Source organism: Camelus ferus, chromosome 9 (genome assembly GCF_009834535.1).
Source record: "Camelus ferus isolate YT-003-E chromosome 9, BCGSAC_Cfer_1.0, whole genome shotgun sequence".
NCBI classification, from domain to species: domain Eukaryota; kingdom Metazoa; phylum Chordata; class Mammalia; order Artiodactyla; family Camelidae; genus Camelus; species Camelus ferus.
Window position 1 is genome coordinate 31,140,892 of NC_045704.1, and position 12,876 is coordinate 31,153,767.

The 12,876-nt window shown below is 52.2% G+C and overlaps 1 protein-coding gene across 2 annotated transcripts in view; it reads left to right on the top strand.

Moving 5' to 3' along the window:
• Positions 1 to 3,022: 3,022 nt before the first annotated feature.
• The window catches only part of NKD1 (NKD inhibitor of WNT signaling pathway 1), an 85,316-nt gene continuing 75,462 nt past the window's right edge, over positions 3,023 to 12,876 (top strand). For both annotated transcript variants that reach the window (XM_032486280.1, XM_032486281.1), the window contains exons 1-3: positions 3,023 to 3,237; positions 3,366 to 3,398; positions 4,117 to 4,250. In XM_032486280.1, coding sequence (XP_032342171.1) covers positions 3,213 to 3,237; positions 3,366 to 3,398; positions 4,117 to 4,250 — 192 coding nt within the window. In that variant the 5' untranslated portion in view covers positions 3,023 to 3,212. The remainder of the gene's footprint in view (positions 3,238 to 3,365; positions 3,399 to 4,116; positions 4,251 to 12,876) is intronic.

Below are 12,876 nucleotides of genomic sequence, written 5' to 3' on the forward strand. Positions count from 1 at the left end.
GGGAAATCTTCAAAGAAAAAGATGTGTCACTGTAAGTATACAGCCCAAGAAGTGGGCCAGATAAATTATTAAAACACATAAAAAGACAGTGAGTCGTGGGATGGGAAGCCAGCAAAGGCCGAATAGCCATCCCAGGTGGATGGTGGGCTGGTGGTCCTTGGGAAGTCCCACCTCAGAGCCCTGGATGGGCAGAGGTTTTACCACCAGGCCCACTGTCTTGCCCCAGGACCAGATTGGTGGGGGTGGGGGTGTCATGATTCCAATAGCAGTGAAGTCCCAGGCGCCTGCTGGGCTGGGAAGGGCCAGGCTGAAGGTGGAGTTGTGGGGGAGGGGCTTTGTGTCTGGGCTGGACATTTAGGATTTACTTCCCCCAAGACTCAAACTGGTAAAAGCAGAGTTTTAGTTCTTGCTTTTATCTCTTTTTGAACTGTAAAAAGAAATTCCCAAGGGGAAGAGGGGATACTTTTTTCTCATGCAAGAAGAAAGCCATGACCGGTTTAAGGAAGTAACCAACTTTCTGAGCAATGTGAGAAAGACCGCTCGGAGTTTCGCTTTGATTTAGTTGCACCCTGGCACCGGTGGGGGTGGGGGTGAGGGTGAGAGAGACAAACGGCACCCCCAAAATAATTCGATTTCCTTTGGAAGGGTCTGCAGGCGTGCTCCTACTCTGATTCAGAACCGCAGAACCCCCACCTCCCTCCTGCTCTGGATCCCAGTCATCCTGCTCTGCGTTCCCACTTCCCTGCAGTTCGCAGTTTCTCACTTTGGCACTGTTGACACTGAGGCTGGATTATTCTTTGTTTTGGGGGGGCTGTGCCATGCCTTGTATAATGTCTAACCACATCCCTAGCCTCTACTTGCTAGATGCCTTCAGACATTGCCGAATGTCCCCTGAAGTGCAAAACTACCCTCAGTTGAGAACCATTGCTATATATAGTTGGTGATGCCTTCCAAGTTTTGCCAGTTCAATTACGTTTATTGTTTTTTCTCTGTCTTCCTCCCTGTAGAGTGAAAGCTCTGTGAGAGTGGGGATCATCTATTTTATTTGCTGATGTATCTTAAGTGCCTAAAACTATGCTGGTCCCACAGTTGACACTGAATCAGTATTTGTTTCCAGATGGGCTGGTCTCTCTCTAATGGTGGGGTGTTAAGTTTGGACAGTGTTGGGATGTACAGCCTGATGTAGTGAAAGCATGGGCAATGGAATCAACATGCTTGGTTTTACTTCCTAACCAGGTCACTGACAAGCTGTGTGACTTTGGGAAAGTGACTTCACGTCTCTGAGCCTAGTATAAAGGAGCTTCCCTCCTTTGTAGAACAAGTGCAAGCCTGCATCAGACACTGGTCGTAAGGGCTATACGTGACTTAGGACAATGACTGACATCCAGGAGAATGGCAGTATAAAATGGACAATACTAATGTTTTGGGGAGTCCCGGCACTCCTCAAATGAAGCCAGCCTGCTAAGAGCATTAATGTACCTGCTTATAAGATTAGCCTTTATTTCTACCCAAAAAGGTGTGTAAAAATGAAGTTTGGAGGATGGAAGTAAGACACTATCGGATGAAGAGATTTATGACTCTGGAGGACCATACAGTTCCCAATATCCTTCTGAGACATGTAGATGCTCCAGAGTTTTGATCTGATACAATAGCCAGCAATCACATGTGGCTATTGATCACTTGCAGCATGACCCATGGCTTGTCCAGGTTGAGATGAACTTAGCGTAAAATATACATCGGATTTTAAACAGTGCAAAACAAAGAGTGTACAATATCTCATGTATGTTGAAATTAAAATATTTTTGATATATTGTGTTAACTAAAATATATTAAAATTATTTTCATCTGATTTTACTTTTTTAAAAAATGTGGTTACTCGAAAATTTAGAAATTACACATGTTGCTCAGCTTTATTTTACTACTTTTTCTACTGGGCAGTGCCCCTCTAAGGAGTTGGCAAAAAAGGGAAGAACTGAGCCTCCATTTTACAGATCATAAAACTGAGGCTCACACAGAATACTCAGTCCAAGGGGCAGAGGTGGTCTCCTCATTCTTAGCAAAGGGTTTTCTTTTCCCACGCCCGGGCTGCCGAGTACCAGGACGAACTTAACAGTCCCACAGTGTTCCCTGCAGAGCAGGCGTTCTCTCTGAGAACCACAAAGGTGCAGTGGAACCCCTTGATGTCGCTTTCCCCTCCGCAGAGACCTCCCCAGACAAAACAAACAAGCCCTTGGGTCTGGCAAACTGCAGCGGGGAGCGGAAGCCAGGGAAGATCAAAGACCCGGCGGTTACCCCCTTCCGGGCAGCACAGCTGGCAGCGTGCCCCGACCCCCGGCGGGCACCCACGGGCCCCGGAATGAGCGGATACAGCGATTGGTTGGCAACTCATGGCTTTCGGACACTTGTAGCCGCCGGGACTTGGCTGGGCTCATAGCTGGCCGGAGACGCAGTGGGAGCTTATCCTTAACAACCGAAGCAAAACCTAGAGGGTCGGGGGACAGCGACGTGTAGGGGGACAGCACCGGGCGAGTAATAAGCGAACATTTTCTGCAAAGTCAGGCCGTGCAAGACTGGGAAGGGGCAATGAAGCAAGAGCGCCGAGCAGCGTCTCCTCGCCGACCTCAGTTTCATCACCTGTAAATTGGAACCACTGAGTCCCACCATGCCCACTTCGAGGAAAAATAGAGCGGAGGGATCGCACAGCACTGTTAGCGAGAGGAGCGGTTGTTCAAGAGAGGGCAAGACCCAAGAAGAGTGTCAGTTCCAATATCCCTACTGGCCAGAGCTCCTCCCCCTCCCCCCTTTTCCCGGTCCCCAGTCCGGGTCCCCAGCCTCCCGCCAGGGTCAGAGACCGCAGCCTGTAGGGGGGCGCTGTGTCCAGCCCTGCAGCGCCACTCCATGCCCCGCCCCCAGCCCTCCGGCCCCGCCCCCAGCCCGCCCCCTCCGCGGCCCGCCTCGCCTTTGATGCGCCGCGCCCGGCCAATGGGCGCGCGGGGAGGCGCGGGCCGCGGCGGCGGGCTGGGGGCTCAGAGCGCCCGGGCTTCAGTCGGGCCGCGGTGACGGCGGTAGGAGCGCGTCCCGGCGCCACCTAGGGCTCCGCTCGCCTCGGGGGCTGCTCCGGGAGGAGGCGAGCGAGGCGAGGCGCGGCTAGCCGCAGGGGCCACGGGCCGGGCGCATGGCTTAGGGACGCCCCCGTTCGCCGCGCCCCCAGCATGGGGAAACTTCACTCCAAGCCGGGTCAGTGTCCCCGCCCGCGCGCCGGCCCCCTGGCCCCCGCCGCCCTCGCCCCTGCGATTGCTAACTCTCTGCCTCTCCTTTCTTTCCGGCTCCCGCCGCCGCCGCCGCCGCGCGCGATGTGCCTGCAGCCGCCGTGTGCAAGCGCAGGGAGAGCCCGGAAGGTAGGGGCGCGCGGAGCACGGACCGGGGGGGATAGACTGGGAAGCACCGCAGACGGCCGCGGAATGGCCTACCCCGCGGGATCTTATTACCAGGGCCACCCCCACCCCCAACCCCAACTCCAGCCACCAGTCCCACAAACCTGCTCCTGGAAGCAGACTTAGTGCCCCCTCCTCTGTCCACCTACCCCCTCTCCGCGATCTTGTGCTCTCTTTTCTGACCCTCAACCCCTCCTCTTGCGGTCCTCCAAACCCACACTCACTGCACCCCTTTTTCAGACTCCCAAGCCCCCTCTCTAAGATCCTGCCCGTTCTCTTTCTGGCCCTCAAACCCCCTCTCTCGAGATCTTGGCTCCTGCACCCCCTGTTCCCCCTCTTCCTGACCCTCAGCTCTTCTCCTCATCCCATGTTCACTACGCCCGTCTTCTGACCCTCACCCCTCCCCTCCGCAGCCCTGGCCTCTGGCGATTGCTCTCCTCATCTCCAGACGCGTCCTCCTGGGGTACTGCCTCCCCTTTGCACTCCCTTCTGGGTCCCTGCTTTTGGGGCTTCGTTAAACTCCCTTCTCCTGATTACCTGCGTCCCTCTCTCGGGTTGTGCCCAGGTCTCAACACCCTCTTGGTCCCTGCTACCTCTGCCTCGCCCACTCTTTTCTCTCCTCTCTCGGGTAACTTTCAGCCTAGGGGCCAGACTCAGGGGCTTCGTGTCGTCCCTGCCCCAGGTGACAGCTTCGCTGTGAGCGCCGCCTGGGCTCGGAAAGGCATCGAGGAGTGGATCGGGAGGCAGCGCTGCTCGGGCGGCAGCTCCGGACCCCGACAGCTGCGGGCAGCGGGCACTGTTGGCAGAGGAACCCGGGTACGATCTTCACATACCCTCCTTTCAACCTTAGAGATAGGTCTCCATACCCACCCACTCCAACTTTTAGCATCCTCTTGGCCAAGCTTCTAAGTCCAGAAATCCCTTCTCAGCTACCCTTGCCCCACCAACATGACCCTGTATCCCCCCTGCCTTGGGGGAGCTTATTGGTGACACAGGTGACAGTCTCCTGTCCAGCTGGGGGCAAAGGGCTGCCTTGGTGGGAAGGTCCTAGGTGAGGAGGTGGTTCAGATCTGGCTGATGGGGAAGCTTGTCTGTGCTGCTTGCTCTGACTTCTACTTTGCTTCTGTGGCCAGTGTTCAAAGGTGGGTTTGGAGTTGGGGCTAGGGAGAAAGGGAAGACATCTGGGGGTGTCCAGGTGGAAGGCAGGACTGCACTGGCCTCCGAATGCATTCCAAGTGTCTGTGGCATTCATTAGTACCATCTGCCCCGGAGCCCCAGGAGAGAAGGCTGTGATCTGGGGCAGGGGGCAGAACGTGGGGGTACTGAGTTCCAGGAGACCCTTTAGCTTAGCCCACAAAGAGAGGGCCTTGGTTCTGCTGTAGCCTGAGCCCATCCTCAGCCTTCACCCAGCGGGACCCTGACGTTGGAGTTGTTCCTAGGGGAGCAGTAGATGTGACAGGGGAGTGAGTGAGTCCAGCCTCAGCTCCTGGCCTGGGACTGGTGTTCACAGATGTCCTATGGGCTCCGGAACTCTGCACAGGGCTTTCAGATGGTCTGCGTGGAACTCGAGCAAGCCAAGGATCAAAGGATGAATCAACTTTTTGATGTGACATTTAATTTTTTTTTTTTTTAACTTAGAGGGGAACAGACTGAGTCTCAGGTCTGGTTAGTTCTTTGGTCTTGTCCATGGGCTGGAGAGGGACCGGTGTAGTTTTCAGGTGTGTGTGTGTGTATTTGGGTGGTAGGACCTGGGCTGGCTGCAGTCGGTTGCAGGGGCCAATGTTGGGAGGCAAGCCTGTGGATAAAGTCGACTCTTGTGCATGTATGAAACGACGTCTGCATCTGGCAGGAGCTCCTATCTCCCCCTCCACTGCCTCTGCTGAGCTGGGGGCCTTCTCTTTTCCATTTCTCTTCATCTTTTGGCTGGGTTGGAATCGGAGCTGCTGTACCCTAGTAAAGGCCACAGCTTGATGGGTGGGGGCACCGCAGTTGGGACCCTTTAAAAACAGAACTACAAACTTCCCTTTCTTCCCCCACCATTTCTAGTTTTTGATCTACTTATTTATTTAAAGCCCAGTGAAAATGATCCGATTTAGCCATATGAACAAATGTATTTGCAGCTCAAGACAGAGGCCAACTGAGTGGATTTCCATTAATCAAGTTTGGGGGTTTTTCAGCCTGTTTATTTTTACAAAGTATTCCTGCAGAATGACATTTATTTGCAGTCCCTTTTTTTTTTCTTTCCTAAACTGCCAGGCAGCTTGCTCCATGCTTTAGGGGAAACTTGAAATACAGTGAGGGCTTACTTCAATTGACTTTTATCTTCAAAGCCATAACAAATGTTACCCGCATGTTTTTGGTGGGTCTCCTTGGCATCCAGTCCTGGAGGATGGGAGGGAGGAGGAAGGAAGGGAGGAAAACAAAAGTCTGTCGTTTTTAATTAAATAGTAGTGTTCCCAGCAAGAGGAATGCCAGCCAGTAAAAGTTGCCACTGGGGGAAATGAGGGAGGGTGGGGAGGGGCCCCAGCTTAAGTCTGTGGCTTTGTTGAAGTCACGGAATTTTGTTGCCTGGTTTCTTCCCTCAGCTGAGGACAGCATGGGATGGTGCCTGTCCCCTCCGTTCCTGGCCCCCTCTCTCAGAGAGTTGCTGAGGGGTCATTAATGTTTGTTCAAAGCACTTTTGAAGATGTGAGACACAAAGCCTCCAGTGTGATACATGTGGGGTGGTGGAGGATGGGCCCTGCCATCCAAGACATTAAGGGAAGGGAGCATCTGCTTCCTTGAGAGTTGTGCCTGTCGATGGATCTGGATGCCTGGGTTCCCCCCACCCCTGGCCTAGCTACTGGGTCTGTAGAGGTGGGGATGGTGAGTCCACTCTGGAGAGAAGTTGGTGAGCCCAAGATGTGGGGCTGCCCTGTGGGGGCCTGTGAGATGATTTCAGGTGGTACCTGGAGGAATATTTTTTATCTTAATGGTTCCATATTTTTTTAATCAGAAAACAAAACAAAACAAAAAACTAGGACATCAAACCCTTGATTTCATGGATATTATTTCTGCGGATGAAGCTACGTTGAAAGGGATAGTCTCAAGTCGATCTTGAGAAAAATACTAAGTACAATTGGTTAAGATTGTTAGTGCCCAGAATTTGGGAAACATCGAGATACCGAACAGAACAGCAGTGGACAGCCCTCGGTCTGGTTGAATTTCCGTGATTCCCAGTGGCACGGAAAAGGTGGCTAGAGGTTCTTCCATTATCTCACCAGGATGTAGGAGGGCGTGGGCTCCAAAGTGTGCTGAGTCCCAAGGGCTGGCAGAGGTCCCCGCACCAGCCCCAGACCCATCCTGGGGATGGCCTCTGCTCCACTTCTTCATCCAGCCTTTCACCAAAGCACCGGGGGACACATTAGTGGCTCATCCAACCAGCATTGTTATTACTGCAATGATAACCACTATTTATTAAGTGCCTCTATGTGTCAAGCACTTTGCTTACATTATCTTAATCCTCCTCATAGCCCTGTCAAGTTGCCAGCCAGCTGGTGGGGACTCTGGTTTTCTCCCTTTCTGGAGCACTTTCTAGGACAACGGAAGCTGTGTGTGGGGAAGTCCCGCACAGAGCATGTGCCTGGAGGTGCTGCGCTCATTAATTCTTGAGAGGTGGCACGGTGGCCAGCTGCTGAGGACTTTGGGATGAGGCAGGTTGTGGGGTGAGCAGAAGCACAAGGGGCCCCTGCTTGCCCTCTTCCCCCCAATGGGATCTGAGTAGCTTCATAAATGTTCAAGGTGGGTGGGTCTGAGTTGCCTGTAGGATCCTGAGATATAAGAGGGTTCCTCGCTGGCACTAACCTATACCTGCCCTCCCAAATACAGAAATAAATGAGGTCAGTCTTGGCCACAATAGCTTGTCACCTTATAGGAGCAGAGGAGTGAAGGGAGACCTTACTTTTGTCCATCTTCATTAGCTCATCTTCATCAGCAGTATGGGTGTACCAACAAGCAAATCTCCAGCAGGGTTCTGGCGGATAACTCTTCACAAAGAGAAGAGCCTGGGAGAAAGGTCCTGGCAGGTGCCTGAGGCTCTGGTCGGGTAGAGATGGCGGCCCAGATTATGACACCATAGGCTGCCCCTCCCTCGTACTCTGTAGCCTCACTTGGAGAGAGACAGGCTAAAGCTTCTGCCCTTTCAGTGGGTACATGATGAACTTCAAGGGCATATGAGCTCAGAGGAGAAAAATAATGAGAAATGTGCGGTGTACAAGTACTACAGAAGATGAACGAGACGCCAACAGTTTGTATGTCAGACAACAATGTGCTGAACAATTAGAAATTGAAATGAGCGTAATAACCTCCGAGATAAAGGAGGGAATGAGAAACACGAAGCTGCAATAGGCAGTTAGGAAAGAAAACCAGCTGGAAATGTTGGATCTGGAAAATATCAGGGGTGAGATTAAAAAGCTTAGTAGATGGACGGAAGAGCCTAACGGACACAGAGATACTGATAGGGGAGCACGTGGAGAAGCAGAAGCCGTGCGTCTGTGTACGCTCACGCAGCGGGTGCATGCGTGTGCACATGAGTGTGTCCAGCTGCATTTAAGGCCGTCCTCTCCCCCACCCCCTAGTTTGGCCCTTTTATTCTTTTCTGGCCAAGCTGCCTGAAGAAACAGGCAAGGAGCCTCGGGGCAGGCAAACCCGCCTCTGGATCAGAGGTGGCTGCCAGGCGGTTTGGTGATGTGATTAGGGGGCATGCAGTGCATTTGGCTATTTGGGGAAGATCGGGAGGGTGCCGGCCCGCCTGTAGCCTGCGGGGATGTATGGGGCTGGGTGATGAGATTGGAGGCCGGCCCAGCTGCTGCCTGAGTGCCGGATTCCAGGGGAATTACCCTTGAATGATACCAGTTGGCACAATTAAAAGGCCCCATGTCTTCACCATATGGAAAGTGTTAGGCCTCCTTACGTGGTTTCAAAGTTATGTGCCGGGAGGTGGACTTGACATTTGAGGTAAGGCATAAATTAAATATTTGGTGTTTCAGGATTAAAAGATGATTTGCTTTGAGGCTGGTGGAGGCGTTTGGGCCTCTACACGCTGGCTTCTTTGAGTTCTCCACGGAGGGTCCCCTCTGCCCGTGGCACCCAGGCCAGCTTCATAGCCTCACCTGGCAGCTTTCTATACCCCTGGCTAGCAGGGAGGAGAGGTGGGGCAAGCTGGAGCTGGGCAGTGTGCCAGGTGGGGCTTCTGGTTTCCAGTAGGCCTGGGTCCCTCAGGTGGTACGTGGTGGGCAGAAGTGTCATTTTCTGGCTGCTTTAATGCACCTCTGTGATGGGGTCTCTGGTTGAAGCTTCAAGGATTGTCTTGTCCTCCCTTCAAAACTTTTCTGCTTTGAGAAGGACACTCAGGCTGTGTCAGGCTGTGTACATGTCCTGTTCCCTCGAACTCAGGAACGGACCCTCTCCATTTGCATCTTGTACAGACTGTCATAAACCCAGGGAGAAGCTAAACCAGGAGACACGGTGGCCTGTCCTACAGCTCCTGGAACGTAGGGGGATGTCCCATCCCCTCATCCAGTGGGGATGTCAGAAGTGAGGAGAGAAGGCGGGCGCTGGATGAACAGAGCGTACTTCTCCTCATACCAGGAAGCTTGATCACCAGGCTCAGGGACCAGACTGTCTGTTTGAGGACTTAAAGCAGCAAGGCTGCTCTGTCAGCCATGGAAGAATCACTTTCTGAGTAATACATCTTCCTTGTGGCAGCCCTAGGGCATGTAGTGGGTACACATGATGTATTTGCTGAGTGAATGAATAGAAGCTAGATTAGGTCACCATCCCTGCCCCTTCATCCTCCAGATTCCCTTCCCCAGCCAGGTGGAGCTGGAAGCAGGAATACAAGGAAGAGTGGACTTAGACCTTTTCATTCAAGTACTCAGCTATTAATGATGATCAACAATGAATTGTTATTAACTATTCATTCCCTAGCTCTGCCAAGCATTGAGGCTACAGTGACAAATAAAAGAGTTGTGGTGCCTGTCTTCCTATTGCTTCCAGTCTAATAAAGGAGACAAAGAATAAGCATGTCAACAGGCACATTAACAGTTCCACAGGAGTGGCGGGTACAGCTCCGTGGGAGATCGCGTGCTAGGCTTGCGTGAGGTCCTGGGTTCAATCCCCTGTATCTCCGTTAAGGGGAAAAAACAAAAACCAAACAACAGACGGTCATGCTCAGAGGAGCTGAGACAGTGAGGAAGAAAGTGTGCGAGGTGGGGATGGCATTTGTGTAGAGGAGAGCTGGGTGAGGCCCCTGGCTCACTAGTGTCTGTGGACAATGCGTGGTGATGGGATTGGGCCGCGGAACAGGGACTGTGGGCTGTCCTTCTGAACAGGTGGGTGGAGCCAGGTGGGCGGAGCCAGGTGGGCAGCCAGCATGCCGCCCTGGCAGAGCGGATTAACGCCGCCAAGTGTTGTGCACCAGGACTCCTGGAGTTGCTCCAGCTGTTTGGGTGGGTGGGGGGAGGATCAGCTGTAGGGCCAGTAGCTCAGCCCTGGTGGGATGTGGTGGCCTGAGGGGTGGGATTGGCAAAGGGAGGTCCCCCAGGGGCCAGGGGCCTAGAAGTGACAGGCTAATCCCAGAGAGCCCATCCTGTCCCAGAACAGCTGTGAGCCTGTGCCTGAGGGAAGAGGGTCCCTCGCCTCAGTTTACCAGACGTGTCTGAGGAAGTCGAGGGCAGCGTGACCCTCTGGGCAGGGGGTTAGTCAGGGCTCCACGAGGGGATCTGCTGGCCCTGGGGAGTCAGGGGCCCTCAGTCCTCCTAGCTCAGGGGTTCTCGTAGCTTCACTTGCTGACTGTGGTTTCACAGTTTTGGAGTTTTTAGGTCGCTTATTGGATTCCAAAGCAAGTACTTCCGTCTGCCTCCCCGACTTCCCTCTTTTTTCTACTCACACATGTTCTTTTTGTAGCTCTTGTCTCTCGCAGACATTCTTTCTCTTCCTCTCTCTCTCTCCCTCTCCCCTTCCCCTCGCCTTCTCCTTCTCCCCCACCTCCCCGAGGAAGGAAAAAATTTAGACTCTCACAAACAAAATATCTGCCATTCCATCCGAGGGAGAACTGAGGCAGGAGCCCAGAATATCCTGGAAGAAATGCCAGGGAGAGCTGAAGGCCTCAGTTGTTTAATCTGGAAGGCAGTCTTTGATGTCACCGTGCTCAGTTTATCCTGGGAGGCTGCCTGCTTCTTTATGGCTGGCTTCAGACTCAGCGCATGAAGAATGGCCGGGTTCCTTCAGGAGCTGGAGGAAAAGCCTGATCACTCCCCAAAGGGCAGGCCTGGTGATGCTGCCGCTCCTGCCAAGCCCAGGTGGGGTGGAGAACCTTTTCCAAACAAGCATTTCCAGAGACATAAGTAATTCTTTGATAACTTCCCCGGGAAAGCAGAGGGGGCTGTTTATCCATGTGGGCACCCGTCTCGGGGCTTCACGAGGGAAGCCTCAGGTCCCTCCACTGAAGTCATCCTTAGCCCCAGAAGGGCGCCATGCAGGAGCTCTCGCCAGGCGGCTCTGCCCACCGGGGTGTGCCCTGGATGTGTGTTTGTTTAGACGGCTACAAGGAGTTGCTCTGGGCTTCACTTTCCTTTCTTGTTGAGCCATGTGGGCTGTGTCCTGTGTGCATGGCCTTGTGTGTGGCCAACACCTTTCAGAGGACCCCAGGGTATGGGGTGGGCTTCACAAGTGGTGTGGCGTCAGCTGAAAAGTCCCTCCTTTCTCTTAGCCTCAGATCTTCCAGCTGAGAAGTAGGATAAAATCATTTATTATAGTTTAGCAACAATATATTGAATGCATTCTATTCATGTCATTTGTGCAGCTGTGCAGTAGAAACTGAGGACTTACTTTAGGCCAGGCATACATTTGCTCTGTCAGTAGAGCATGGTCCTTGTTTCAATAGAGCTTACATTCTAGTAGGAAAAAAGTATTTTTAAAAACAAATTACACAATCTAAGTTATGATTTGTGCCTCAAAGTGCTGGGTGCTTTGAGAACATTTAATGGGAGTCAGACCTAATCTGGGTGGCTGCTCATTCGGCAGATATTTGAGTATGGTTAGGTTGTTGTGGAAACTATGAGAAATAGAACATAGTTCCTATCTCACAGAACTTAAAGCTTAGTGGAACTAAACTTTCATCTTTACCTCTCATCTGTTTTTCTTATCTTATTGCATTGGTTAGAATCTCCTCTACTTAATAATCATTAAGTCTGATGTTCATTGTTTATTCAGTTAAGAAAGCTTTCTTCACCCCCAGCTTGCTCAGATTTTTAAAACCAGGAATAATTATTGAACTTTATCAAATGCTGTTGGAGTGTTGATGGAGTTCATGATTTTTTGCTAACGTAATGTGTGATTTGTATGCATGATTTACATCGCTAGATTTCCTAGTGTTCAACTTTCTCTGCTCTCCTGAACCAAATCCTTCTTTGCCACGATAGATTGCTGCTTTAAAATGTTGCTGTATTTGATTTGCTAATATTTTACTTTGCATTGATGTTCATGTCAGATTGGCTCATGGTTTGGGAGGGTAGATCCTGAATGATGAAGACAACATTAACGGCATGTTAGAGGACACTCTGGGGGGGCTATGAGAGTCTAGAGCAGGGAGTGCCAACTGGTCTAGGGTCAGAGGAGCTGTGATTTAAGCCCAAAGGTGCATGGGGGAGGGGTGGTGGTGAGCAAGACAAGGGGAGAGGATGTGTAACAGTCATGTGAGTGTTTGTTGGAGACTGGCCACATGTGAAAACGCCTTGTAGTGAAGAGGGCAGTTCATCTGAGATGCTCATTGAAGTTCAGTTGGCTGAAGAGGGGTCACAGCCTGGGCCCAGGGGGCCTTCTCTGCCATGTTATGGAGATTGGTCTTTGTCTAGAGGGGAGAAAAGTGGCAGGCCCTGTGTGAGGGGCCAGCAGGACAGAGGTGAGCCCTGTGATCTGAGGGAAGAAGGAATGTGGAGATGGGCTCTCTGTTGTAAAAATGTTTTGGAGGATAAAGAGGAATCAAGTGACTGTATTTTGTGGGCTCAGTGAGAGATTCTTGAGGGTCTGCCTTGGTCCAGGCTCAGTGCTTGGTTCTTGGGGGTCACCCAGGGGACTCTTGAGGAGGCCACAGCTAGGTAAAGGACCAGCGGAAGTAGATAGGACGTAAGGCAGGTTTGGGTTTTGGTTAAGGAGCAAGGACCCTGGAGCCTGATGACCTGGGTTCAAATTCTGCTGCACCATTTTCTAAGTGTGGGACTTTGGGCATAGTGTTGAACCTCTGTGTCAGCCAGGGGTCTAGTGGGAAACAGATGTCCTCCGGAAAGTTTAAATGAAACTAGCTTCCAGAGGGATGGGAAGAGTTAAGGGAAACTTCATGGGGGGTTGAAGTACCCGGGGACTGGTGGACCTCTGGCAGCAGTGGAAAGCTGTTACTACCTCT